The sequence below is a fragment of the Tasmannia lanceolata genome, unplaced genomic scaffold, assembly GCF_043159265.1.
Source record: "Tasmannia lanceolata isolate RefF3 unplaced genomic scaffold, GAP_Taslan_0.1 ptg000008l, whole genome shotgun sequence".
Classification (NCBI taxonomy): domain Eukaryota; kingdom Viridiplantae; phylum Streptophyta; class Magnoliopsida; order Canellales; family Winteraceae; genus Tasmannia; species Tasmannia lanceolata.
This window is the reverse complement of record NW_027518685.1, coordinates 1587751-1615232: the sequence shown is the minus strand read 5'-3', so window position 1 is coordinate 1615232 and position 27482 is coordinate 1587751. Positions and strand designations below refer to the sequence as shown.

Sequence of the window (27482 nt, the reverse complement as noted above, 5' to 3'; positions counted from 1 at the left end):
TGACATCAAAAAGAGTTAAAATTTCCTACTTTTCACATCAAATCACATTATAAGGGGAGCGCATGCGTAATGCAAGGGGAGTGAAAATATCATCTCCCTATATTTATTATAGAGTAATGATAGAATGAAAGGTATGTTGGCATTTTACAGGGTACCCTTGCAAAAATCAGCTCTAAGGGCACCCCTATTGGTGAATTTTTGCAAAGTGTAGAGCCGAAAAAAGTGGAATGCACCTTTAAAAAGTGGAAAACGTGTTGACTTCGCAAAAATCCATCAATAGGGGCGCCCTTCATTCTATCATTCCGCATCTTTTATAAAATATTAAATAGAGACTACAGCCTTTCTTACCATTTGTGCTTAACTAATAGACTTCCAAAACGGAAGATCAGGATATATGATATTTCACGGTAAAATTAATTCGGAGATGGTGCACGTATGCCACCGATAAAATCATTAATTGGTATTGTATGTTTGGTGAATATCATACTAATTGCGGGCTAGGCAAGCTATCCTGAAAGATCTTAGGGCAGGACCTAAAATGGAAGCAAGAGGGCGGTTGGATGAGAAGATTTAAACCCCCTTCCTTCTACTTATAAATTGTTGTGAAGAAAACGAGCACAAGCTCGTACAAACCCAAGCAATTTTCAAATCGAGAACATCAAAAGATTTAGACATTTGTAAACAGATATAATTTATCAGCGCCCTTTAAAACCCCACTACAACATGGTGGGTACTTGTTTCAAGTCATCCGACTCAGAATGATATGAACTGTCATTTGGCAAGCTTGCTTTGGATCTCCTATAACCCAAAAATCCCACTAATCATGCGATATTCCTAAATTCAAGAAACTTCTTCAATGTCCATGACTTGACCAGGAACTCACCCGAGTCGACTCCTACAGACTCCTACAACATAGTGGGTACGCGTTGCACCACATCCGCATTTTGCCCTACGGAGTCAATAAACTCCTTTGCCTCTCTCGAGTTATGACCGTGTCGGCCATGTTAACCACGTTCTTGGCCACGTCGAGTTATGACTGTTTCGACCGTGTTAACCACGTTCTTGGCCGCGTCGAGTTATGACCGTGTTAACCACGTTCTTGGCCGCTTCGAGTTATGACCGTGTTAACCACGTTCTTGGCCGCTTCCTGATCCGAGTCGACAAGAAATTTTCTTTGCCACATTCCACGTCACATCCGTATTCTTAAGCACTGATACATACTACAAACAAGAGATCGATGTGATCTTTTGGCTTTAGGATATCCAAAGCTGGACCTGCCAAGTGGACTCAGATCATTTAAAGGCGGGACCCACTAAGCCTCAATGTATTACAATGATGTCACACACTAACGAAGCTCTACTATATCGAATAGGAAATTTTCATCTTGTTTTTGCAGTTTTCGGTTTGCTTTCCAAATGAGTTTGTTACCACGTTTTCGGATTATTTTGTCAAATGGGTTAGAAAGGAAAGGAAATAATGTGAAAATCTGGGTTCCATTTTGAACATCCGTTTGATAGAATCAAATCAAAACCATGGTAAGATTTTAATCTTATTCTATTTTGAGGATTCATTTGATAGATTCTTGCGGCTTTGCATGAAAAACATGGTAAGATTTAAACTTATTCCAGTAAGAAAATATCATTTCTCAATCTTTTACCATTGAAATAAAAGTAAGTTATCTGTACCCAACTCAGAAAAGTCGACTCATTGTGTCCTAATGCTTCTCTTTGTTTCTTCTCATAAATACTCACAATGAAGTAGAAGAACATGTGATACAGAGGTTGATGAATGGTAATAGCTTGTTCCTTATTTTTCTTCTTTCTATGAGTTCATTGGACAGATTTCTTGAAGAAAAAAGTTGCATACTTCACTGAAGATGGGGGCAATGCCGTCTAATTTCAATGTTTTGCTGTCAACTTTGTTCTTTTTTGGCTGTTGGAGGCATATCGAAGGTGTGCCAAACTTTGCGAAGACCATTGTCGTAGATAAAACGGGCCAAGGAAATTTTAAATCAATTCAAGCTGCCATCAATTCAATTCCACAAAATAATAACCGGTGGATTCGTGTAAAAGTTAATCCTGGGCTTTATCTGTAATCACCTAACCTAATTTCTAGCTGTTATCGTTTCCTCATTTGTCATGATGTTTCAATGCGTGCTTTTATACATTTCTGTTAACTATATGTATGCATATAGGGAGAAGGTTACCATCTCTTTTGATAGACCATTCATTCTGCTCGAAGGACATTCGACCCGTGATACGATAATTGCTTGTGGGGATGCCAGTGGTACATACCAGAGTGCCACCTTTCACGCTAATGCAGATAATTTTGTTGCCAAATTTATAACCTTCAAGGTGAAACAATTTAATCTTTATCTAGTAATCTACAACTAAGACAAAAAAATATTGATTTATGAGACAAGGCTAATGATTTATTGATTTTGTTGATAATGCTTTTTTGGTGATCGGTATTGTCTTGTGAGCTCAACAGAACACATTCAACCATGAAGTACTATCTAACAAAGTGACGAAGCAAGCTGTAGCCGCAATGATCTACGGAGACAAATCCTCTTTCTACCAGTGCAGTTTTATTGGCTTTCAAGATACACTAAGCGATATGCAAGGCCGCCACTATTTCAATAAATGCTATATCGAAGGCGCCATCGATTTCATCTGGGGCATGGGCCAATCTATTTACGAGGTACGCTAAGGCCCTGTTTCTTTTAGAGTGTGACAACCAATTGATCTAGAGTCCAATAATGAGTTTGGGACCTACAATCAGTTGTCACAATCATATTTTGAGTCCTATAATCAGTTTAGGACCCACAATCAGTTGTCGCAGTCTAATTTTGAGTCCAATAATCAGTTTGGGACCCCACAGTCAGGGCTAAGATATATACTGTTGGATTGATATAGAGGTGGGGCGATCACCATTTGAGCATATCATAGCAACTCACAACTGATGAGCCTTTACTCTAAAAAATTGGACAACAATTAGGTGTGTAATTAGGCTTTGCTATTAGTGACATTTAATTCTCATATCTGTGATGCAGTCATGTTTACTAAATGCAACTGTGAATCCATGGCCACAATATGGTTATATAACAGCTCAAGGCAGGGCAAATGCAGCTGATCCAAGTGGTTTTGTGTTTAAGTATTGTAAGATAACTGGAAGTGGTAAGAGCTACCTTGGAAGAGCATGGGGACATTTTCCAAGAGTTCTATTTTACAAAACAGTCATGGCTGATGTTGTGTTTCCTGCTGGATGGGATTCAGGGGTGGCCTCCGGACATGTGTAAGATCTCTCAACTTACATTCCTTATAAGTTGTGTGATATATGAAGACCCAACTCTTAAGACACAGCTTCTCTATGTTTGTCATACCATATCACAAACAGATGATCTTAATCTCTCTATCTTGGTCTAAGGATAGGGATCATGATCATCTGTTTGATGTAGCCCAATCATTGGTTTGAAGATTTCGGCCATCGATGTTGCGATCCAATGGCGGATCTTGATCATCCAGCCCTATGGTGGCTTACCAAACTAATGATCTCAACTGAAAAATTGTGCATTCGTTTCTGGCAGGGGAACTGTAACTTTTGCAGAGAGTGGTTGCACTGGAGCAGGCTCCAACCTTTCGAGGAGAGTGTGGTGGCGAAAGAAGCTCAGTGATGCAGAGCTTAGTGAGTTAACTAGCACGTCTTTCATCGATACCGATGGCTGGATAAGACGACAACCCTGATAACATTTTCACAACTTCATTTACAGTTGATTTCTTAATCTTGTAAGCTCATCATTAAGTATCGATGTACTCTATTTAGATCACAAAAGAGCTTGGGTTGAAATGTTTCTAGATTAGAACCAAATTACTTACGCAAAACTGTTGAACCTGGCTTGTTAATGTGCTGGCTAGTTTCACTGTTGCTTCTATTAATTTAATAATATAGTAGAAATGATATGAACTCCCTTGCTTTAATAGTAGAGGTATCGTTATTTTACAATTTTTCAATTGACTGATGGAGGATTCATGGTTACCAGAACTAACAACAACCAATAAAATAAAGTGTAGAATGTAAAGAGAAGTGTCTCTACAAAAACAATAGTGTCGATATTATCTCCTATAGTAAAACATGTTGGGAATATTTAGATATCAAATATTGATGAAAAATGAATTTTATAGTATTAATCTAATGAAAAAGAGCAAATGCTGGTTAATTGTGGGATTATGGGCAAGTATGACCCATTGATCTCCATTTTTTGCAGGGGAAGAGAGTTAATTAGAACGTTTCTGACTATCCTTAAGCGTTGCTCAAAGATTAGCTAGCAATGCATGGTTTTAGAAGTTAATTAGAACGTTTCTGACTATCTTTAAGCGTTGCTCAAAGATTAGCTAGCAATGCATGGTCATAGATGACAGTTTTTTTAACGCAACTCACAACTGCAGAAAACGGAGTGTTGATATATTAGATGTTTTTAAAAAAAAAACTAGATTTAGCATTTTACAGCCTTGCCGTTTAATACTCTGTTTAAAATTTGTGCGGAGTAAACAACCTCTTTATGTAGGGAAAGGACATATTAAACACATTTTGTTGACCAACTTCCAAATATTTTGTAAATGATAAAATTATAAAGTTTATGTTTCCTTGTTTGACAGTTTTTTTTACTAGATTTTTTTACCCAATACTGTATTAAACTCGAATTTTTCCTGTCCCGTTTTAACGGTAAGCAAGACCATGAGGCCAATTTTGAACTATAAGCCAAATTGGTCACCCACAAAAGAAAACCCAGAAAAATCACTTTCTAGCTAGTTAGAATAAAACAAGAATTCAAGTTGCCTGTATAGATAACAACCTCTGTTAGGAAGTGTTGTTGTTAAACCAGTCCACAACATTCGGTAGGTGTGATCTTTTGTTAGTCATGACATTTCTACCATATTAACATTTCTACGTAGAGAACAACCTCTACGATCTTTTGTTGTTAAACCAGCCCTAACTATAAGGCCAATGCCTTCATTAGGGGTGTCAACGGGTCCACCTATGTCTTTGTCACCATACATTCAAATCTCTTAACGGTCAACCTACTTTTTGTGCTTCGGTCATAATCCATTTCAAATTGGACTGTCTATCAGAGTGTCCTCGTAGTAGGTCCCACTGACATTTTACACAGTAAAGATTCTCAGAATCGGGCGAGGGAGAGACCTTGCACAAGTGTGACCAGTAGCTGAGAAGGTGAGCGGGAGAGACCGCGCTGTAATGGGCTAGGGACTTGCGCCCTGTTCGTTTTAGATTGTTGCAACCGATTGTTGGACTCCAAATTAAGCGTAATTTGTAGTCCAACGATCAATTTGGGGCACAATCGGTTGTCACATTTAAAAAGAGTAGGGTCTTAGGGTCAATGGTTAGAGAAGGATGAGAAGAGGATGACTCAGGACGTGAGGGAGATGAATAGAAAAAATACTGAAAATAGAAATCATTTGCAAAGTACGTGATGTGTGCATGATAGTGGTGGTGTAAATGGGGTTAGTTAGTGGATGGATGTGTGTTTATGGGTGTTAGTTATATAGCTATGTGTTTTAGGGTAGTGGGAGTTAGTTATTTATGAGGTGTCTTGTTAGTGGGTAAGCGTGCTTGTGATGTGGCAATCTCTCTTGCTTGTATTTATGTAATAGCAATCTAATGAAATAAAAAGAAGAGTAATTTCTAGCAAAAGAAACTTATGTTTCTTAGAGAGTTATGGTTCCTCTCGATTTGAACCACTACGAGGTCCGGTTGCCTTGAATCAACGTCACTTTCCTCTCATTTCTATTTTCTTTTTGTTTATTTTCGTTACGGCCCATTGGACACGTAACAGTATGGCTTGTTTAAACTAAAATACCCCCGAAATAAAACTTAAAGTTATAAATAATTAGAGCGTACTTTTGTAAAATAGTATAAGAGCCTTTGTTAGTTGTCTGGATCCTATCACTAATAATATCGGATCCTGGACAGGGTCCCGAAATGTATCCAGGGGTCCTAGTAATGTGGGTAGATCCTATGGAGATGATATTTGGGGACTCTAGGCTATCTACTTTCGGACCCAACAATTGGATGGTTTGGATCATTAAACCTGTGTGCTCCACTCTCTCTGTCACTTTCATAAGGAATGCCCTTATTTCCAAAATATAATAATAATTTATGGACACAGTTTCCAAGTGTTGTGCCCAAATTCTGTCTGTTGATGTTTGTGCCCATCGAAACCCTTATCTTCTGGTTGATCGTATTTGTTTTAGAAATTCGATCGAGTAGATGATGAGCCTTCATGGTTGATTCTTGGGCTCCATGAAGTAAATAAAACCATCTAATTTAGAGTCAGATTTTTCGATAAGTCATGGCTCAAATTAGTACTGGCTGGATCATCCTAACAGTCCAATGAGTGAGCCACACCGTCAAATTCATCCATTTTCTAAGACGATATGAGATCAACATTTTAAATCGTGACCGAAACATAGCCGCAAAATCATTCGAAATGCCCTCTATCAGAATGAATGGTGACAGTCTACAAAATTATCCTTCACATCTTCAGTAGTTTTTTTCAGTTCATGAGGGGGATTTTTTAAATATTTAAAACCCAAACCCAATACTACAAATTAATGTTGGAGCTCTCTCTCTTTCTCTCTCTCTCTCTCCAATTCAAAATGGACCAGACCCGGACTAGAAAAGTAAGATCCGAAAAGCACTTTGAAATGGAACTGATTAGTCACCAAGACATAGGTGGATTCGATCCGCAAGGGGATCCACTAGCAGAAGGGGATGACATCTCTCTCTCTCTCTCTCTCTCTCACACACACACACACACATATTTAAAATGAACCATGACCCAGACTAAGATCCAAAAAGCAGCAGTTTGAAACGGATCTGATTAGTCACCACTAGCAGAAAAGGATGACAATCTGATATTGTCATACCCTCACACTTGAAAGGACTAATTAGTCCAAAAGAATTCCTTTTATACAAGGGCTAAAACCCATTTTTAGAGCCATCTTGATTATGATAAACATGAAAAGAGGTAATTAAGAATATAATATTCTATTCTAACCTAATTACTAATTTAATCTAGTTAGGTTACCCAAGTTGATCCAACGGTGAGATCTTAACCCAATCCAACAGTTGGATCTCACATACTCAAACACATCTTATCTAACAATTCTTAGCCAAAACACATGGAAAGAGATAATGAAGAATATAATATTCTAATCTAACCTAATTACCAATTCAATCTAGCTAGGTTAACCCATTTGATCAACTTGCGCAATATACCTCCAAGATGATCCAAAGGTGAGATCTTAACCCAGTCCTACCATTGGATCTCAGATATTCTAACACATCTTACCCAGCAATTCTTTGTCTGAACACAGACGAATTATCATTTCATTAAATAAACTGTATAATATATCTCTGAGACAAACGAAACAGAAATTGAGAAGAATATATAAAATGTCGAGAATTAATAAAAGAGAAACAAGAGAAAACAGTGATTTAGACAGTCTCATTCTTTGAGGATCCTCCAGTTCCCATCTCGATCAACCCAGGAGGAATGTCGTCATCGCCAATGAACTTGCTCCAGAACCAGTGGCGCTTCCAAACAAGCACCATTTCCTCAATGGGAACATTCTTAGTCTCAGGAAGGAAGAAGTAGACAAAGATGGTCATCACAAACACCCAGAAGGCGAAGAAGAAGAAGAGACCGAACTTCATGCGGCAAAGCATGGAGAGGAAGGCTTGCGCGATGATGAAGGTGAAGAGCATGTTCACTGAAACATTGATACTTTGTCCTGCAGATCGGATTTCCAGAGGGAAGATCTCGCTCGGAACAAGCCACCCTAGTGGACCCCATGACCAAGCAAACCCTGCTACATATATGCAAATGAAGAACACGACAATGTCGGCGTAGCCCTTGGAAATGTTGCCCACGACGCCGGTCGTCCCGAATTTTACTCCTATGAAAATTCCAATCAAAATCTGCAAGCAGATAAAGAGAGATTAGCTTTTGGAGTTATAGGTTGTTAAGTATAAATGGTTAAATAACAACTCTTAAGCCCTGTTTGTCTTCGATTATGAGAACCGATTGTGAGTCACAATCGAATCTCATAATCCAAACCAACAGGGTCTAACAGCTTAGGCCCTGTTCGTTTAAGATTATAACAACCGATTGTCAGTGTCAAACCGATTATTGGATTCAAAATTACAATTAAATTTGTTCACAGATTATAAAAAAAGTAAGGCCTAATTGATTAGGAGATGAATTACATAACAAAACATAAGCACAATTTAGAGAAATAAGCAAATAAAAAATTGATAGAGGAAGAAGAGGGATCATGGGCAATTTGATCTTTACCTGGCAAACGAACATCTGAACCCCACCTTCAAGGAAGAGAACCCTTCTCCCAAACTTATCAACAGAGTAGATTGAAACGAAGGTTGCAAGAACATTGACAATACCAGTGATGACGGCAGAGGCCAATGATGCATTGTCACCAAACCCAATCGTCTTAAATAGCACCGGAGCGTAGAACATAATGACATTGATTCCGGTGAGTTGCTGGAAGAAAGGAATCATTATCGACATGACAAGTGGGGCGCGATACTTCCTCTGTCTTATGTTGCTCCATGGGTGCGCCACAGTTCGTGACTCTTCGCTAGCGGTCACCAAGTCCTTATACTCCTCATCAACGTTGGTGGTTCCACGAATGCGGACGAGCATCTTTCGGGCATCTTCGGGCTTGCCACGATCTATGAGAGAGTTGGGAGTATCAGGGAGGAAGAGGGACCCAATGGTGATGATCAGGGCTGGGACCGCAGCTCCGGCCAAGCTCACCCGCCAACCCCATCCACCTTTGATCTTACTGGTGCCGTAATTCACTAGGTTTGCCGCAAGAATTCCAATGGTGATCATAAGTTGGAAGCCCATGTTAAGAGCACCACGATGCTTCGCAGGTGCCATCTCAGAAAGATACAGGGGAACAGACTGAAAGTATAATCAAGACCAAGGGAGACATCAGATAAGAACTTGGTTAGATTGAATTTTGAATTAGGACTGAGTACTAAAAATGAAAGTTGAAAAAGATTTTGCTAGGTATTGGCTATACTGTTGGGCCCAAGCGGCAACCCAGCCTACATCCACTCACACAAAGTAATCCTCTCTTCGTGCTTCCACTAACCCGGTCTTCTTACGGGTGAAGACCAAACACCGGTTACAAGCTCCTTTTTCCCAAGGTTAATACCATGCCTCGTCCACTAATTCGAGCTCTACTCCCAAGAATGCATTTTGCGAGCCATGATTGCATGAGAGATCAGCCACATAGGCTGCTCATCCATGTGGCTGCTCTCTCATGAAACAGATCAGCCACATGCGCTCCCCTTATAATGTGATTTGAAAGAAAAGGACCAATTAGAGAACTGTAATAAGACAAAACTGAGTTGTCTCATTATCAAAACATAGTCGTGGAAATATCAGCACGTCTTTGTACTGATAAAATCTTAGACAACCAACCTCGAAAACCAAGAAGAAAAAGTTATCTACTCCTATTTTCAATCATTCGTCAAAAAGAAAAAGAAAAAAGGGAGATGATATTTTCACCCCCTCTGTAGTACGCATTCGCCCCCTGATAACGTGAAAAGTGGGCAACTTCAATGCTTTTTTGCGTCAAATCATGTTAAAAGAGGGGCGAATGCGTATACTGCAGCAGGTGAAAATATCATCTTCCGGTTTTAAAAAGGGATTTGCTAACGCCATACATAAAAGAAAATTTTAAAAATGTTGTGAGAAGCAGGGGTAATTTCACATTTATAAAATTCTCAAAACATTCTAATAACAGGTGTAAATTTGCCTTTTATAGCACCATAAGGACATGAAAAATAAATAAGAAAAAAAGAAGAAGAAACGTTTCCATCCATGCAAGAAAATAAATCATAAGATTCGAAACGTTACCTGATTAGCAAAACCGACACCGATACCAAGCAAAATGCGACCGATGATGAGCATGGCCACATCCTTGGCGGCACCGTTCAAAGCCGCTCCAACAAGAAACGTTGCTCCGCCAAACAACATAGAAATCTTCCTCCCGAAACGTTTCGTAACCTCGGAAGCGAAAAACGAAGCAATCAGAGCCGCAACATAGAGCGATGAAGTGAAAGTGGTAAGGAGCTGGCTATCAAATTTGCAGTACTGATTTGTTCCTTGGTCCTTTATCTCTTTATGGTAAACCGATGGGAAAAACTTACTCAGGAAAGGATTCATAGAAGTAACACCCCCTATATAAAATCACCAAAAAAAAAAAATTATAAAAAAAAAACAATTCAAAAGAACCCAGACAAATGATCAAATTTCAGACCCAAGATCAAGTATTTAAGTACCAGAAATTCCAATATCATAACCGAAGATCAAACCACCAGTCGCGGCCACAACACAAGTAAAGAAGACAAAGCCTGTCATTCCTCCGGGGTAAACCTTACCACCCCCACCAGAAGCTACAAAACCACCCGCCATTGAAGAAACACTAGAGTTTCTCTATGAGTTAAAGAAACTGATGAAGAAAAAAAAAAAAAGAGAGAGAGAAAGAAGAAAAGAAAGAGACTTGGTTCTCTGTACAAGGGAGAAAGGAATATTTATAAATGAAATGGGAAGAGAAAGGGTAAATGGAGAAAGAATGCCTAGCTGGAGGATAATGGTCCGGGGTCCAAATATAGTGATAAGATAAGCCGGAAGCGTAAATAAATAGTAAGTTTCTGTTTTGGCAGTGTCAAAATGATAACTAATGGGTGCCATTAATACACACCGTTTTAAAGTTTAGACGTTTGGTTGTATACAGTAAGGAAGAGGACGAAATTACATTTCTACACCGAGTGAAATTCTAATATTACTATTTACTACAACCCCAATCGTGGAATGCTTCAATATTTGGGGCTGGAATCGTTGTAGTAAAGTGGGTCCCACCTTAGGGGTATCTGAACGTCCATTTTAAATACCTTCGTTTGGATTCCATATGGCCCACATGTTGTACCTCAATTCATCATTCTCCCCCTTGTCTTGGTGCGCGGAAAAAATTAACATTTCGATTAGGGAGTTAATAATAGTAATTTATTTATTTTGGATAAGCACTATCTAAATAATAAGGACCAAATATTTTCCTCGATACTGTGCAATCTTTTTCCTTTTTCTAAAAAATAACAGGGAATCTGACACGTGGCAAAAGTTGGGGGAATGAATCCCAAAACTGGGATTTGCTAGGGAATGCATTTTGGCTGGCTGTTGCGTGAATTGTGAGCCTGCGTGTGGTTGTTCTCACATGCAATTTCCTAGGTGCGAAACTTCCTAGCAAATCCAATTTAAAGAGTACAAACAAGATTTGATATTCGTCCCCCCTTGCTGATACATTAGCAACTAATTGATCTTTAACCCGCCACCTACTGGCACACACAGACCACACTTTTTCTATATAACACCCATCATAATCCTAATGACATTTTATCTAGCTAAACTGTATGATCTATGAGAGGATAATTGGGTTAGCTTGACCATACAATTTTAGGTTTTTATATTAGGCTTTCAGGGAGAGTGAACTTGACTTGCATAGGTTGAAATAGCAAGCAGGTGGGGCCCATCCAAGCCACCCCACCCTTTCAATAATTTTGGAATCCTGCATTCGTTTCCTATAAATAGAGACTTGCCACAATGCCACACCTCGTCTTTTACCTTTCCCATGTACTTTTAGACTTATAATTAAAAGCGGTTGTCCCCATCCTTCGAACCACAGAGGTGCTACATTTCGTCCCATTCAGACTTACTAATTCTTTCAATGACCGATCGACTCTTGTGTGTTATTATCCTATGTTATACATGTTATTTGTTTCTTAAATTTCTTTCTTTCTTTCTTTTTTTTCTCTTATCTTTCATTCTCTCCAGCTTTTTGAATTTCCCTACATACCCACGAATGCCTTAGTAGGGTAGACCAAATTGTAATAAAATGAGACACCTCTGCTACCACCGAGTTCGCCACGCTTGATCTTAACCGTCCATTTGATAGTCCTTTAAGGCTAAAGGCTATCTCTTCTATTTTGTTGAGGACGAAAATTTTATACAACGTAGGTTCGACCATGAACCATGCAATTTTTCAGCTTTTCTCATTATTGATGCTTCATTCCTGTCTCGAAGTAAGAAAGGATTGGAGCCTCCTAAATAATCTCCAGAGGATGGTCCCAACTCCTAACCCTCGGATCTATAGTGGTTTCTATAATATCTTCCCTATACAGATCAGAGTGAAGACCCAGTGCACACTAGTGGGCATACCTCCTTGGTATATCGATGGGAAGACCTGTCCTGACGTGGGTATATCTCCTTATGATGACGCATCCTTGTGTTGTGCAGCAGTCCTTTATTTGCTGAGAATGACATGATGGTTATGTTGGCCCCACCCACGTGATGACATAACGTGAAAATCGTCGTATTAAAATTTGAATGCGGAGCTGTTTGCCCATTTTTGGCACACAATAAATGTGGAATTGCTGATTTGATGACAGAGTGGGGCCCACAGATACGAAGGGTTAAATCATTTTATGCCATGTAACAATGTAAATGGGCTTCTCGTACCGTCACTCCCACCTGTAAATAACGTTCGTACAACGAATGTGGGGGATTAATTTACGAGTTTTTATGTACTTGCCGAAATCATATATGATTTTCGTTTTATGATAAGATTTTGACGTGTCATCATCCATCATTGACGCAGAACATTTTAATGTTTCGCTTTGGGAGGTGATATATTTGCACCCCGCCCCCCTCTTTTCTTCCAGCCCCTTCTTTTTACACCTACAATGGGGTTGCTTGGGGAAGAAAATGGGGGAATATACCATTTCCCCATGCGTTTTGCTTACGGGCCCCACAATACCCTGTACAATTTGAAAAAGTAGGCTCCACTTGTGGTTCTACCCTCTTAGTTTTAACTTGGACAAATGTGCATCCATTGTGTGAGAAGCCTACCTAAAAGGTAAATTTTCGGTCCTCGCCGAAACCGGTTTCTAGGAAACGAATTTTCAATAGAAATTTTAAAATTTTGGTCGAAATTTAATACCATTTTGTGTAAACACGATTTTGCTAACGAAACCGGTCCGAAATTTCGGATTTTGGTCAACAACGAAATTTCCAAAAATTCAGCCCAAATCGATCGAAATTTTTTTTTTATTTTTATTTTTAAAAGGCATATTTTATCCGTTACCAAATTTTGACTGAATCCTCGAAATTCCAGTAATTTCGGATGAAATTTCAGGATAAGAATAAATAATTGATAAAAAACTGATTTTTTTGAGATATTTCGGCCCGAAATTTTGTAACGTTTCGACTATAACCAATTTCGGGTTTTGGTCAAAATTTAAAACCTTGGCTATGAGAAGCCTACCTAAAAATGAAGTCATTTGTAGGAAAAAACAAATATAAAGGGTGGAAATTGTATGAAAGTGTTGAAAATATCATTTCCCTTCAATATTTTGAAATTACAGAACCATGATATGAGAGCCACTCCTGTTGTATGTGGCGGGTTACCAATGTGCTACACTCAAAATGTTTACTACTTAGCAATTAGGGCAAACATTTAGTGATGGCCCAACCAAAGAGCCCTTCAGATATGCGACCCACGCGTCAGTGTACTTCTCTCAAATGGTGACATTGTATTATAAAGAACAGCCAAGACCAAGGATATAGAAAAGATAGCATACAAAACTCCTGAGGCGGAAGAAAATCAAATATCTCTTAACATCTCTCTAGCCAAACCTTCAGAGGCAAGACGATTCGCATCTCCATTCGCCGACCTCCTAACAAGACTAAATTGAACCAAAGTGGCCCTCTAGCCGGTCCATAATATCATAAATGAGCTTTGACAATCTCCAAGGGAGAGGAGATCGGACTGACAACCATCTAATTGACTATAATATTGTCCATCTCTCTATCTAACACCATTCTGATCCCTTGTTGAATTGCTCTCAGATTCCGCTTCGCTCGAGTCCTTGAAACCCTAGGTTCCCATTCTTGAGCCAAGGTGTTCCTCTCTTCAAACACCAACTTAATGGGGTTGTTAACCTCAGTTTAAAAAATCCTTGGATAAGCTCTTCCTGTGATTGGGATTGGGATTGGATAAGCCTATTTGAATAATTTGATCTTGAACAAACCCTTAGATTGGCTACACCCTGCCTGTACACTATACCCTACCAATTGGGATTGTTCTCAACATGAACAGACGATAGCAAGCCTATGCAAGGATAAAATAAACCCCAGTTTTCTATCTCCCCCAAAGAATAGCCCCAATGGCCCTGTCTGGCATGGAGATTCCAGCATCCATTGGGTAAGCTATCCCTAAAATTCCAACCACATGTATTGTAATCCTGATTGTCCATCCACACAATAGTATCTATTACTGTTCGGTTTGCGTTCATTTCAAACTGTCTGGTTGTTGGCCCAATATCAGGTCGTCTGATGCTCCTAGTGGGCCAACCTGATAGACTACGGAGTAGAGCATCTCAATGGGAAAACACCCTCTCCAAAACCACACGATTTTCATATTCATGATAAAATTTTGGACTCTATTGGAGTTAAAGCCAAAGGAACAAGGGGTGATGGGCAATGGCTTTGTCTTTAGAGAAGTATCAATGTGGACGTAGCAACCACTCATAAAAAAAAAATGTGGACGTAGCAAACAATCCAAGGAGTGTATTTTACGCTTTGCTGGAGTGAGATAGCAAACTAATCATCTCAATCCACAACTTCTATTTCAGCTCCAAACAGCTCGTTCCGATTTAATATTTTAATAGAACCAAACAGGGGTTTATTTTATCCTGGATAGACTTGGATAAAACATTATCTAAACAAAATTGGTGATTTGACAGACGATGCCAAAATAAACAAATATCATGTGGGATAGCCAATCCCATTAATAAATTATCCAAGGATTTCTATTCCCGCGGTGAACAGAGACACACTAAGTCATCTTTTGTGCAACGTCACAGGATTAATTGCAGGATCTCAGCAGCACAGCTTAAAAAAACAAAAAAACTCAGCATCTATCAAACCATCATAAGCTCAGCCACGAGAAAGTTTATCGACTTCATTGTCTATCTATATATGAGTGCTGTTACGGAGACCGGCTGCCGAACTAAGAGCACGGATCAGAACAAACCACATGGCATAGAGAGAGGTTCCCAGCTCTATAATCGAAAAAAGTCGGGTTGCCATAGACAAGCCCCCAATCTTTCGGACATAATGTCCCAATGCATGTTTTCATCAATGATAATAATGGTTAAAAATGTGAAGAAGACCGAAATGCTGGTAATAGATGTTGCCGAGTCAGAAAATAACTATTCCTCCCCGATCACTTCCCAGTAGATATGTGCGGCCATCCACTGGGATAGCTGGGAAGATCTGAAATACCATCCTGCCAAAGGTGTGTCCCATGTGCCCCTCAATCTGTGGTTGTGTGATGTGAAGATCAGTTGCAAACTTTATCCCATTCAGGCAACGCAATAGTGTCCTGAGGGAAGCGTTTAGAGGCCTTATAGTAGGATGGACCTCTTTTTCTTTCTAGGTCATGTGAAGGAGGCCACTCCGAGATCGTACTGGTCCTCTTCAAAGACAACCGACACTCTCAGTACGTGGGTGCCACACTTTCTGAGTTATTCCAACTTCTTTATTTTTTCGTGTTGTGGTGAATGAACAAAACCGAAAAGGGGGTCGTCTCAGCAGAATGAGGACTTGCAATGGCAGAGACTACTGACGCTCTACTTGTTTCTAGCCATCTGTGACAAGTCCAGGAAGCCTGGAATCATCAATAAGATCCCTCAAAGTAGAGAATTGCGGGCAACCCCCACCCCCCCAGCGCCGCGGCCTCCTCTTTCCCTCCACACACACACACACACTAGTCAAGATAGATGGAAAGTAGACAGACATATCCAGCCTCTTTAATTATGTATGTACAACTTTGTTTCAGGGTCGGGCCCTCAGGGTGGACAAACCTAAATTGAGGATGAGAATTTCAGGAGGGGGAGATCGGATTGCCATCGGATGAGAATTTCAGGAGAGGGAGATTGTAACAAGGGGGTATTATTCTCAGTTTGCCAAACAATAGCAGAATTATTAGGACTACTTACCTGGTGGGCCCAAATGGACACAAATGGTGTCCATCAGTAGAAGCACGCCTGCAAAAAGTCTTTTTTGTAGTAAAACACCGGGCTTCACAAAACCGCTAGCAAATGCGTTGTCTTCTCTTCCATCATTCTACTAGCCCTTTACATAACAACCAAACAATACTTTGGGAGTTCTACTTAAAGACCACTTAAAGACAATTTCAGTACAAAGACAAATGTAAGACACACAAACAGACTTCAAGGGTTTTTGGTCACACACAATAAAAGAACAAAAAGGACAAAAGAAAGGTGGCTTTGAGCCCGCATATGCACGGGCAACTGCAAGTAGCCCATTGCAGATAGTCCCACCATAATTTGGTGATCTTACATTAAATCAATAGTGTCTTCATGAGCCCACCGAAAGAAGCTAAACCATTGATATTTGTCAATATAGATCTTAAAGTGGGGCGTGACCATGTAGAACGAGACCAACATAATGTAGGTCATGTAATGGGGATCCACCAAACCAATGGTCTTGATCGCACAATTATGCTATGTGGACATTTTCCTATCACACTTTGTCTGGTAATAAAGTGGCCACTTGGTTGCACAAATCAATATCCAATTAGTTCTGATATGATCGTGCTAGCGTCCATAAAAATGCAATTCAATATGAAAACCCCTCTTATCAACGTTTTTCTTTCATATGACTATAGGATTTTTAGAGCCTTCCCGCATTCATCATGTTGCCGTTGTCACTGCTCCTTGCGGCGAGCTTCTCCTCCCATTTTCTCACATTTTTTTGTCGGAAAACTCAATAATTTTGTCTTATTTCAACCACTTTTTTGCCTATCTTGGAATAGTATTCAAACACTTCATTAGCTACCAAGTACCAACGAACTGTCCAGAATTTGCTGCCCTTGGAGTGATGTAGACATGAACCCTGGCCTTGGAGTATGAGCGTAGTATAGTTGGTAGTTAGGTTTTCCCTTTTTGGAATAAAGTAAAAGGAAGAGTAAAGGATCGAAAAGACTCGGGGAGCGTCAAGCCAAAAACCAAAGCACCATGACTTCTCCACTGCTAAACGTGAGGCACACATGGCTGTCATGTAGATAAGAGTTTGTGTAATGTGACTGTGATCATCTAGTGGTGTAAAGGGCTGTAAATACAAGTGTGTATGAGTACTGTAATTAACAATTAGATGTGCCAAATAAGCAGCTAGTGGCAGCCAAGTGTCACATTGCCACATCAGCCACTAAGGTCTGGACACAACTGGCATCACAGCTGTCACCAAGTTGGCAGCCAACTAACAAGCTCTAGAAACTTCTAGTGAGGCCTATAAAAAGGGCCTCAAGTTAGAGGTCTGGACAGTTTTTTATTGGTGTCATTTTGGAGTGGTAATCGGTTTTGAGAGAGAGCTCTAAAGCTCTAAAAGAGTAGTTTCTCTCCCTCTTTGAGATGGAGTTGAAGGTTACTTCCATGTAAGCCACCTCAACCGCAACTATATCTTGTCTTTGTTGATTGTAATCAATCTTATTCCATATAGCTCTTGGTTTTGAGCAGTAATTCGAATTCTGGTCTGGTTTCATCATTCTTTTGAATTCAATCACCTATTGAATGTTGAAAGATTCTTATTATACAGTTCCGTCATAGAACATCCAATGTCTAAGTGAGGATTTCAGTTTTCAACTCCCAAGATTTTCAAGTGCTCCAAAACTGCTTAGAACCTGCAGAAACAATCACTCTCGGTTAGAGTAGGGATTAATCAATTCATATAATTTCTTCAACCCTTTGGTTTTCTTCTAATTCCTGACTAAAGTTAATATCTTTTACTTAAGATCTCCTTCCATATCATCTCAAAATTGATTGAATAAAAGCACATCCAGCTTGTGAATTTCACCACTCACTCTCTCTCTCTCTCTCTCTCTCTCTCTCTCTCTCAATTGAATAAAAGCACATCCAGCTTGTGAATTTCACCTCTCTCTCTCTCTCTCTCTCTCTCTCTCTCTCTCTCTCTCACACACACACACACACACACTCACACACACACACACACACACACACACACACACACACACACACACACACACACACACAAAAACTGCAGGCTATTGTGATTCTCGGTTGGAGGAGATAGGCAATTAAGCCGTGATTTGATCTATTGAATGATAACAAGATCTAACCCAATAGATCTTCCATAGATCCCACCTGAGCTGGATTGAAAATCAACCTGAATCGAGTTTTTGTTATGATTGTGATTCAAGAAGATCAAATCTCCTCTTTTTATTGTTCCTTCTGCTCCAACTCTACACCATGGAGAAAGGCTTTGAAGAAGGCACAAATATCTGACTTTCACATTCCCCTATCAACTCTAGAAAAAAGTGAGATTGAATCCGTCTGACCCAGGGGCTCGGTCTCTACTCAAAGAGAAGACACCAACTCTAATCTCTTCCTCATCAAAGGGCTTCTCTAGAAATGCTCTGTCACGATCATAGATCCTCCTAAATTCCACTCCATCCGATCTAGGATATCCCCTGCTCTGCAGCGTACAAGTTCTTATAAAACTCCACTTTCTCGTTCTATATAACAACCTTATCCTCGCATCTAAGGCTCTGAATAAACGAAATACAGTTTCCCCCCGTCTTCTAGCACTGGTGATTCAATGAAAGTAAGCTATGTTTTTGTCTCCTTTCAACCACATCGATCTAGATCTTTGTCTCCAGCAAATCTCCTCCCTCCTTATCATCCCATTAAATTCCTCATTGAGGATCCCCATTTCAGCGACGTCCTCCGCTGTAACCAAGCCTCGCTCTTCGGCACTCTTAATCTCCTGAATCTGCAATGGAAGCCACAATTTTGGAGCCTCCGTACTGTGAGAGTTATCCCTATTTCACATCTTAAGCTGATTTTTTTTTTTTTTTAAAGTAACAGAATTTTATTACCAATGATAAATCATTACATAAGGACAAGATGTCCCCCAACGTAAATGATCCAAAATCACATGTCCCCAATAATAAAAAAAAGGAGACTACATAGTTAGATCCGTGGCTCATTGAAAATAATAATGGTTTCCACTTTATCCACACCCTCCTTTGCCAAGGAATCCGCTGCCGAATTAGCCGTGCGACTCTTGTGGATAATCCGCGGTTTGACAAGCCTAACTAAATCTCTAATTTCATCCACGGCCTGATATAACCGCCATGGTCCAGCACAACGATTCAATGCCCATGCAATCACATTTGTAGAGTCTCCTTCGATAACCAAAGGTCCACTGGCCCCTGAATTTGCCGCTTCCTTCAACCAAGCCGCTAATTTATCATTTATCTTAGGGTACTCAAGCCACGATAAGTCGTATCGAAGGGGATCGGACCCCAATTTGGATTGGATCCACCTAATTTTGCATCACGATCCATTTGAATCCTAACTTGATTGGGTCCTGCTCGGCCGGATCCTACTTTTTGAATCTATGTCACAGTCTCATTAAGAATCAATGTCTGCTGGTGTAACCAACGTCCTACTATTGTTTTGCACAATTAAAATTTTGTACAATGTTAGAAGTTTTAGTGCGTTTTACAGTTACCTACAAAGAGAATATAGCGTGTGTTTTTACTATTACTCTACATTTTCAAGCCCCTACAAAGAGTATATATGCAAAAACTACAATTTGCTAGTTGTCTTTAATCTAAACTGATCATTCATACATATGTACTACTTATACATAGTGTGAATAAACTAGGAAACTACAACGCAATGGATCAGCTACCAGACTAAATAAGTTAAGGTATAACAGAGGAAGATATGGCCACAGATAATTAATTCATGATGGTTCAAGATTAAACTATTAAAACTATAAATATAGCGTACATACAACATGCATATTAAAGTAAAGTAAAACTTCTGAACACACAACCGAACTTTATACTAATAAGAAAAACTTAAGAAAACTGATTAAGACCAACTAAGCATGCAGACTTGACGAAGAACTCCAACCGGGTGCCTGAACAATAACCTACAACCCCATGCTTGAATAACAAGCTCCAACAAGTAGTATGTCGTGTGTTGTAGACCTGTTCACATAATTAGTACTACAATTCTTTCCTAGTGCTCAACACAACAAAAGAACTGTCAAGGCAGATGCATTTTCCAAAAAGAGTAGAATTAACACAAAAGAAGTACATTACTGAAGCTTATTGGAACATTTACATTTGAAATTAACAAATGATATACCATTCAAAAAAAAAAAAAAATTAACAAATGATATGAAACTCTTAACATAGGCATGGAAATGTAGGCATAGAAGATAGCATAAATGGGTCGGGATCAAATACAAGATTCTTTTCCATGCCATATCCCAAATCAAATATACCAATCCAATTCCAAGAAGTTAATTACATTAATAATGAGATTTGAATTTGTGAATTGCATGCGATCTACATGGGCCTCCAATGTGCTTTAGCTGTTGACATTACTCAAATATGTATAGAATCTGATTCACTATTGGATTTAAATACTATAAATGGGGAGTTTTCAATCCCTTGTGGAAGGCTAGAAGTACTCATGCGGGTATTCGAAAACTTCCACACATTGGAAGGTTTCTCATGTTTGGAGTGAGGCTAATTCAGCTACTGATTTTCTATCTTAAAGAATATTCTGTATCCATAGCATGGACATTATTACTTATCCATAGCATAGACATTCCGTTAGAGTCTATTATGGTAGAGAGTGAGAGATCACGATCCTCAAATAGGTTACTTCCCATTTGTTCACCAGAAATCTCTAATGTCACGATTACTGCACCCAGGAACGAAATAGAGGACCAAGTTACGTTCCGGTGACATATAGCCTCCCTCCTTTGATCCACAAACAAGCTGGGACTGTGAATTCAAATCAAAATAAAATATATGACAAAGGAGTGTCATAGAAAATATGAATAAAACAAACACCAAAACTGGTATGCAATATAAAGATACAATCCCGTCTCTCCAAACTATCACCAAAGAATCCAACAGTCAAAGGAGGTGAAGAGTCCAAGAAGACTAGATTCAGTAACCCGAGCCTCATAACAATGCATTTCCTTGGGTTTCTTGAATGTATCCAGATTTTTTAATACGTAGTACTCTTCAAATATAAACATGTAGGTACAAATGGAATTGAAAAAAAAAAAAAAAAAAAAAACATGGAGAATAGAGAGCAAAACCCAAACTCTACATACATTCAGATTCAAAACTAAAAACAAGGATGGAAATCTGTACCTGAAAGAACCAGCAACTCCCACTCACCAGTATAATCGTTCCCTATTTATGTCAAATTCGCGAAGATTTTGTTTTTCAGTAGAAAGGGAGAGATAAATGGAAATAAAAGACGAGGGGAGGAAGATCTGAAATACCTGTCAGGGATTTAGATTTCACCCTTCCAAATCGTAGGTGAACCCTAATAAGCCCCAAACCTATCGCCAAGAGGAAAAACGACTGGAGACGGGCCAAAGTGGGTACCCTGGAGAGAAGGTGAAAACTGAAAAAGGCTTTGGAAAGTAACTGATATATTCACACTTTCTTCCTTGGGACAGCCCCCTCTAGTCTATTTATGACTACCCTTGTACACTATAGGCAGGTGGCTCAAGTAAGAAAAAGGGTCAAATATATTGTTTCCCTTTGAAAAACCTGGACCCACCACCGTATATTTAGATGGGCTACATGTTAAATCTGAGGAAATGATATATTCATCCCATTTCCTTCCCAAGCCACCCCTTTTGGTGTAAAAAGAGTGGTGAGAAAAACACTAGAAGGGGCTGTCTCAGAGAAGAAAAGGGGTGAATATATCACATCCCTTTTTGTTCTTGTAAAATGGCAATGACACACTTGTTACAAAATGGCCAAGCCAATGTGGAGACTACCTTGCCAACATATTTCTAGGTTGACTATAATTCATTCGAAGGTGCCTTTGGTCTTGCACTTGTTGTGTTACCCAAAGATTTGATTGGATTGGTGTTGTGTGCAAGGGCCAAAGAGTAATGCTGATTTAAAAAATTCAATTCGAGGGGGTAATCAATTTGTTCCCTGCGAACTATATAAATGATTAGACAATAACAACTCTAACAGCTTAAGCTTTTAGAGGAACTGGTTGTTTCCCATCTCCGGGGATTGGATTTCAGGCAATTGAGAAGTAGAGAGCAACATCACCCAAAATGTAGGCCAAATACAGAGGGATTCCATCAAGAACAACAAAGAAGCACAAACAAATGCCAGTGTGAACATAGAACAGAAATTAAAAAGAAATGCTCTCCAATGTTGATAAGTCCATTTATTCTGGACTTCATATTCTTGGGTAAAATGCAAAAACTACAACTAAAGACATGTTTGGCTACCATGGATTTTTTTTTCCTGGAATATTAGCTCACCCAATGGTGAGGGAGGGTGGGAGAGGGCTCGACACGAGAGGTACCAAGTGAGAAGAAGGTAAGAAAGACAGAAAAACAAGGAAACAAAAAACTCTCCATCTCCCACCCGCCCTACTCCTCTCTTCTCACTTGAGAAAACCAATTTATCATGAAAAACAATTCATGGTTGCCAGATACAGCCTAAGAAAAGTAAAAGGTCCACTAAAAGTATACGATATATGAAATGTAAAATAAATTAAGAAATGTTTTGTGTTGGTTCTACAAGCAATTCTTTTGATAGAGGCCATCTCTTGATATGGTTTTCCCATCGAAATTGTCCATAATTACCTCTTTTGGGTGAGGAAAATTTCATACCTGTCACTTTGAATTTCAAATAGTTCATCCCAACACTTATATGGAGCATTAACTTTTATTTCAAGTTTTTGTTAAAAAAAAATTATGACATAGGGTATCTCCACCCCATTTAGGGTAGGACTAATCCCTACGGATGCACACAATCACCCATAAACCATGTGCATTGAATAATCGCGGGGGGTTCGATTCGAACTCGCGTCTATAGGTTATTTTGAATAAAACTTGTCACAACTACTTGTAATTTCCATTTTGAATCTTGGCGGATTGAAAAACGGGTGTAGACATAACGTTATTCTAGATTAAGGAACTATTAAAATTTGATAAAAAAAAAAACCATGGGAGAATTGTATATCACAAGTGTATTTTTTCTAGAAAATCAGTAAAAAGTTTAATTTTCAAAACAATATCTTTGAAAAATGACTTAAACAATTTTCTAGGTTGACTATAAAATTGCAAGGTAAAATTTTTTTCAAGAAAAAATTACTCCTCTATTAACAAAAAAATTACACCTAGATCCAAATAAGCCCAAGATTTATCACGTCCTCAAGAAAGGGCAGTTTTGAAATTATGTAAAAAGCAACTCCTATTCAAGAGGCTGTTATTGGCTGTTACAATGGAAGGCTTTTCACACGAAGAAGAATGAGCGGCAGTGGGGGCTTAAGGGTGAGGAAATGGGCATTTAGGTAATTAACCCTTGAGAACAATTAATCACCTTTCAATCACATCGGAGCGTCAAGATGGGGAGCCGTTTCGTATCCAACGACCAATTTTCAATAGACCCCAACGTATACTTTTTCCTCAACGGTCGAAAAACTCGAATATAGAAAACTCCCTCAAAATATTTCCATCCATTTCTCAAACGCATTCAAGAAAATCAACACGCCCACCCAGAAACCAAATTCAAAATCCTCGCTACTGTTCTTCTCTTTCTCAGAGAAACCCTTTTTCTGAATCCCATTTTCCTCCCCCATCTGTACAAAGAAAATGAGCATTCTACAATACCCAGATCCCATTAGCACTCAAAATATGCAGATATGGGATAACGCAGCCTTCGATGGCATCACAGACGAATCCGCCATTAAACCATCTTGGGTTCCTCTGCAACCCATCATTTTTAATGGATCTGAAGGTATCGAATCTGAATCCAGTAAAGAAAATCGGAGCCCCGTCGGCTACAAATCGCCCATCACCGCAAAATCTCCGACACCCATCAAACCCAAAAACTCTCAGGGGAAGCCATTAAAGCTCCTATTCAAACAGGGCCTCCTAAACCCATCTTCAACCCTCTCTGATAGTGATAACTCAGAGAAAATTGATATCGAGATTGGAGAGATTGAGAAGGAGATCAGCCGACTGTCTTCAAGATTAGAAGAACTCCGGATCGAAAAGGAAGGACGGGAATCGAAATCGGTCGGTCGGATCGTTCCGGCTAAATTCATGGAGCAGAAACAGAGCACAAAGACGACTTCAGATCAAAAAAAGATCAGAGAATCTCCGGCGAAATTCCGGCAGAGAAGCGTCAGCATGGGCCCGGAGGAAATCGCCGCCGGTGTCAGATCCCGGCAAGAAAGTAAGCAAGAGATGACTCCTCTGCAGTCGATGCAGAGTAACCGAAAATCTTGGAAGCTTCCAGAAATCGAAGAAGAAGAAGAAGAGAAAGAGAGGAAAAAGAAGAAAAAATCACCGGAGAGTGCGAAATTCCAGCGACGTGGCGTCAGCATGGGCCCATCGGAGATCAGCGCCGGTGTCAGATTCCGGCGAGAAAGTAAGCAGGAGATCACTCCCCTGCCGTCGATCCAGAGTCGCCGTAAATCTTGCTTCTGGAAGCTTCCAGAAATCGAAGAAGAGAAAATAAAGAAAGAGAGGAGGAGAAGGAGTGTAAGCCCCAAATCTCGTCCGTCCGTTGTGAAGATCTCCGATCCAAAACGAGGATTCTCAACCGTCGGATCAAAGAAACCAATTAAAAGGGATGCCGTGTTGCTGACGTCAGTCCAGCCAAAGAAGCTTTTCAAAGACGGAGAGAAAACAGTCAAAACACCAGGTTTAAAGAAACCATTGAAGAACGCTCGGATCGTGCCGAGCCGTTACAGTCAGATTCCGGCACCTGCGGCAGTGCAATCGCCGGAAAAAGAACGTCGGAAGAGGTCACTGCCGGAAAATGAGAGGGAAGTGAGTAAGAGGGAGGAGAAGAAACGTTCTTCTTCGGTGGGGAAATCACGTGTGTTTTTGTCGGGATCTGATCGGAATCCGGTGCCGGAAAATCGAGTGAAAAGGAGTTGGGAAGTTCCGATCGAGGCGAATGATAGCAATTCGTCGGAGGATACTCCGTCGGCGATTTTGGAGATGGCAGAGTTGCTTCCGAAGATCAGGACCGTCCGATGGACGATCAATAGTCCTCGTGATTCGGGATGTGCGAAGAGAGTCGCCGATTTAATCGGGAAGAGATCGTGTTTCAGCGGCGAGGAGAGCGAGGCTGCGACATCTGTTTGTCATGCTTTGGGGTTTGAACAGGAAGAGGAATAATAAACTGGTATTATATTGCCACCCCTTAGTTTTGATCTCTTTCACCCCTTTTCTTTATTTTTTAGCTCTTATATTAATTCGTATAAATGTATAATCGTATGTCATGGGGTTATTGCCTTAGGTTGAAATAAAGAGTCTTCTTGTCTTAAATCGAGAAATGGGAACAGAGTGGAGGAATTACATAATGCATGCTTAACCCACCGTTAATTCTCAAAGGGTTTTGCTAACAAACAAAGTGGAGGAATTACATAATGCATGCTTGAGATTTTTTCTTCAAAGTATGTGTAAATTCAAGATCCCATGGGCAATTGAATGATGCTCAACAAGTGCCCATACTAAGAACAGGTTGAGTCCATTCCCTAAACCTGTCCAATCCAATCCAAGTATATGCCAACCAATTCAATCCGAAATCAGGTTGAGTCCATCAGGGTCGGGTTGAGCCCTATCCAAGTTGCACCCATACTAAGAACACCCAATTAGTGGGATTTCTGAGCTGTGGTCCGGATATCCTGATCATTATGCCATTTGTCAATGGGTTTTGCTATTCATCGAGAACTTTAACTCGGTCATGTTAATAAAATGTTAGTAATAGCCAAGGAACTGTCCTCGGTTCCTTATCTTTGTATTATCTTTGTTCCTTCAGGACCACCTCGGTTCTGTTTTTACATATATATATATATATATATATATATATATATATATATATATATATATATATATATATATATATATATAGAGAGAGAGAGAGAGAGAGAGAGAAAACGGTTCCTACACATATGTGTAGAGAGTTCTCTACACACTAGCTTAAAATACAGTGTGGGCCCACATTGTTTGGGTGATCCAAGCCATCAATTTTAAAGGCTCTCACATAGATAGGGTGTCTACAAAAAATTAGATCCACAGGATCATTCCAACCCTACGATTTGTGGAGGTAAAATGGATGTCTTTAAACCTTCACAAATTAGTCCATTTTTTGCCTCCACAGTTTGAATGGTTAGGATGATCCTACGGATCTGATTTTTTGTGGACACCCTATCTATGTGAGGGCCTTAAAAATGAATGGTTTGGATCACCCAAATAATATGGCCCCTACTGTATTTTAAGCTAGTGTGTAGATAACTTATCTACACATGTGTGTAGGAACCGTTTTCTCATATATATATATATATATATATATATATATATATATATATATATATAGAGAAAACATTTCCTACACACTTGTGTAGGTAAGTTACCTACACACTAGCTTAAAATACAGTGGGGGCTCACATTGTTTGGGTGATCCAAACCATTCATTTGAATGGTCCTCACATAGATATGGTGTCCACAAAAAATCAGATCCATAGGATCATCCCAACCAGTCAAACTATGGAGGCAAAAAATGGACTAATTTGTGAAGGTTTATACACGTCCATTTTACCTCCACAAATCGTAGGGTTGGGATGATCCTATGGATCTGATTTTTTGTGGACACCCTATCTATGTGAGGACCATTCAAATGAATGGTTTGGATCACCTAAACAATGTGGGCCCCCACTGTATTTTTAGCTAGTGTGTAGGTAACTTACCTACACAAGTGTGTAGGAAATGTTTTCTCATATATATATATATATATATTCTGTTGCCCTTTTCAAAAAAAAAAAATAGCCAAGGAACTGTCCTAATCTCTTTTTCTTTTTCTTTTTTTGAAAGTTGATAATTTGAAAAATGACCCAACACAATTTTCAACGAGATGTATCAACCAGACTTGTGGTAACTATGATCTCATCTCTTTGCACCCCTGATTTGGCAAGAACATCCTCCTCCTCAGTAGATGTTCTTCTTTGGTGCTCAATTCGAGATTGTAAGACCTTAATGAGATCAAGCACTTCGGCTATTATGTTCCGAGGGTGCCACAGTCCCGGCGAACTACCTACGCCCCATGCAATAGCATTCGTTGAGTCTCCCTCCACTATCAGATACCTCAAACTTTTCTCATAACTGTCCTATTCTCGTATGTCATATAAAAAGATCATCTACATTAAAGGATAAGTTGAAAAGAATGTCGGGTACTCTCAAGTGG

At 39.5% G+C, this 27482-nt stretch overlaps 3 protein-coding genes and 1 long non-coding RNA gene across 4 annotated transcripts; 2 read left to right on the top strand and 2 right to left on the bottom strand.

Annotated features, from left to right (window-relative positions):
• Window positions 1-1876: 1876 nt before the first annotated feature.
• On the top strand, window positions 1877-3743 carry LOC143885602 (putative pectinesterase 66). The gene is made up of 5 exons (XM_077389807.1): window positions 1877-2091; window positions 2195-2354; window positions 2491-2700; window positions 3053-3294; window positions 3587-3743. Exons 1-5 carry the CDS (start codon window positions 1877-1879, stop codon window positions 3741-3743), a joined length of 984 nt encoding a protein of 327 aa, XP_077245922.1.
• Window positions 3744-7376: 3633 nt separating this feature from the next.
• LOC143883876 (sugar transport protein MST3-like) lies at window positions 7377-10654 on the bottom strand. The gene is made up of 4 exons (XM_077387194.1): window positions 10393-10654; window positions 9968-10290; window positions 8375-9004; window positions 7377-7998 (listed from the first exon to the last, which is right to left on the bottom strand). Exons 1-4 carry the CDS (start codon window positions 10523-10525, stop codon window positions 7516-7518), a joined length of 1569 nt encoding a protein of 522 aa, XP_077243309.1. The 5' UTR covers window positions 10526-10654; the 3' UTR covers window positions 7377-7515.
• Window positions 10655-19148: 8494 nt separating this feature from the next.
• On the bottom strand, window positions 19149-21647 carry LOC143883875 (uncharacterized). Its single transcript, XR_013252579.1, has 3 exons — window positions 21530-21647; window positions 21396-21437; window positions 19149-21017 (listed from the first exon to the last, which is right to left on the bottom strand). It is a non-coding gene; the product is annotated as an uncharacterized LOC143883875 (long non-coding RNA).
• A 1973-nt stretch (window positions 21648-23620) lies between these two features.
• LOC143882515 (uncharacterized) lies at window positions 23621-25602 on the top strand. The gene has a single exon (XM_077385996.1). The coding sequence runs from the start codon at window positions 23879-23881 to the stop codon at window positions 25415-25417; it is 1539 nt and encodes a 512-aa protein (XP_077242111.1). The 5' UTR covers window positions 23621-23878; the 3' UTR covers window positions 25418-25602.
• Window positions 25603-27482: the final 1880 nt, after the last annotated feature.

What these genes read in the sequence shown, in the direction of transcription:
- LOC143885602 (XM_077389807.1), top strand. Translation starts at nt 1,877, where the DNA reads ATGGGGGCAATGCCGTCTAATTTCAATGTTTTGCTGTCAACTTTGTTC. An exon ending in GTTAATCCTGGGCTTTATCT is followed by an intron (nt 2,092 to 2,194) that starts GTAATCACCTAA and finishes GTATGCATATAG; the next exon opens with GGAGAAGGTTACCATCTCTT. An exon ending in CCAAATTTATAACCTTCAAG is followed by an intron (nt 2,355 to 2,490) that starts GTGAAACAATTT and finishes TGAGCTCAACAG; the next exon opens with AACACATTCAACCATGAAGT.
- LOC143882515 (XM_077385996.1), top strand. Translation starts at nt 23,879, where the DNA reads ATGAGCATTCTACAATACCCAGATCCCATTAGCACTCAAAATATGCAG.
- LOC143883876 (XM_077387194.1), bottom strand. Translation starts at nt 10,525, where the DNA reads ATGGCGGGTGGTTTTGTAGCTTCTGGTGGGGGTGGTAAGGTTTACCCC. An exon ending in GTGTCGGTTTTGCTAATCAG is followed by an intron (nt 9,005 to 9,967) that starts GTAACGTTTCGA and finishes TTATACTTTCAG; the next exon opens with TCTGTTCCCCTGTATCTTTC. An exon ending in TTCAGATGTTCGTTTGCCAG is followed by an intron (nt 7,999 to 8,374) that starts GTAAAGATCAAA and finishes ATCTGCTTGCAG; the next exon opens with ATTTTGATTGGAATTTTCAT.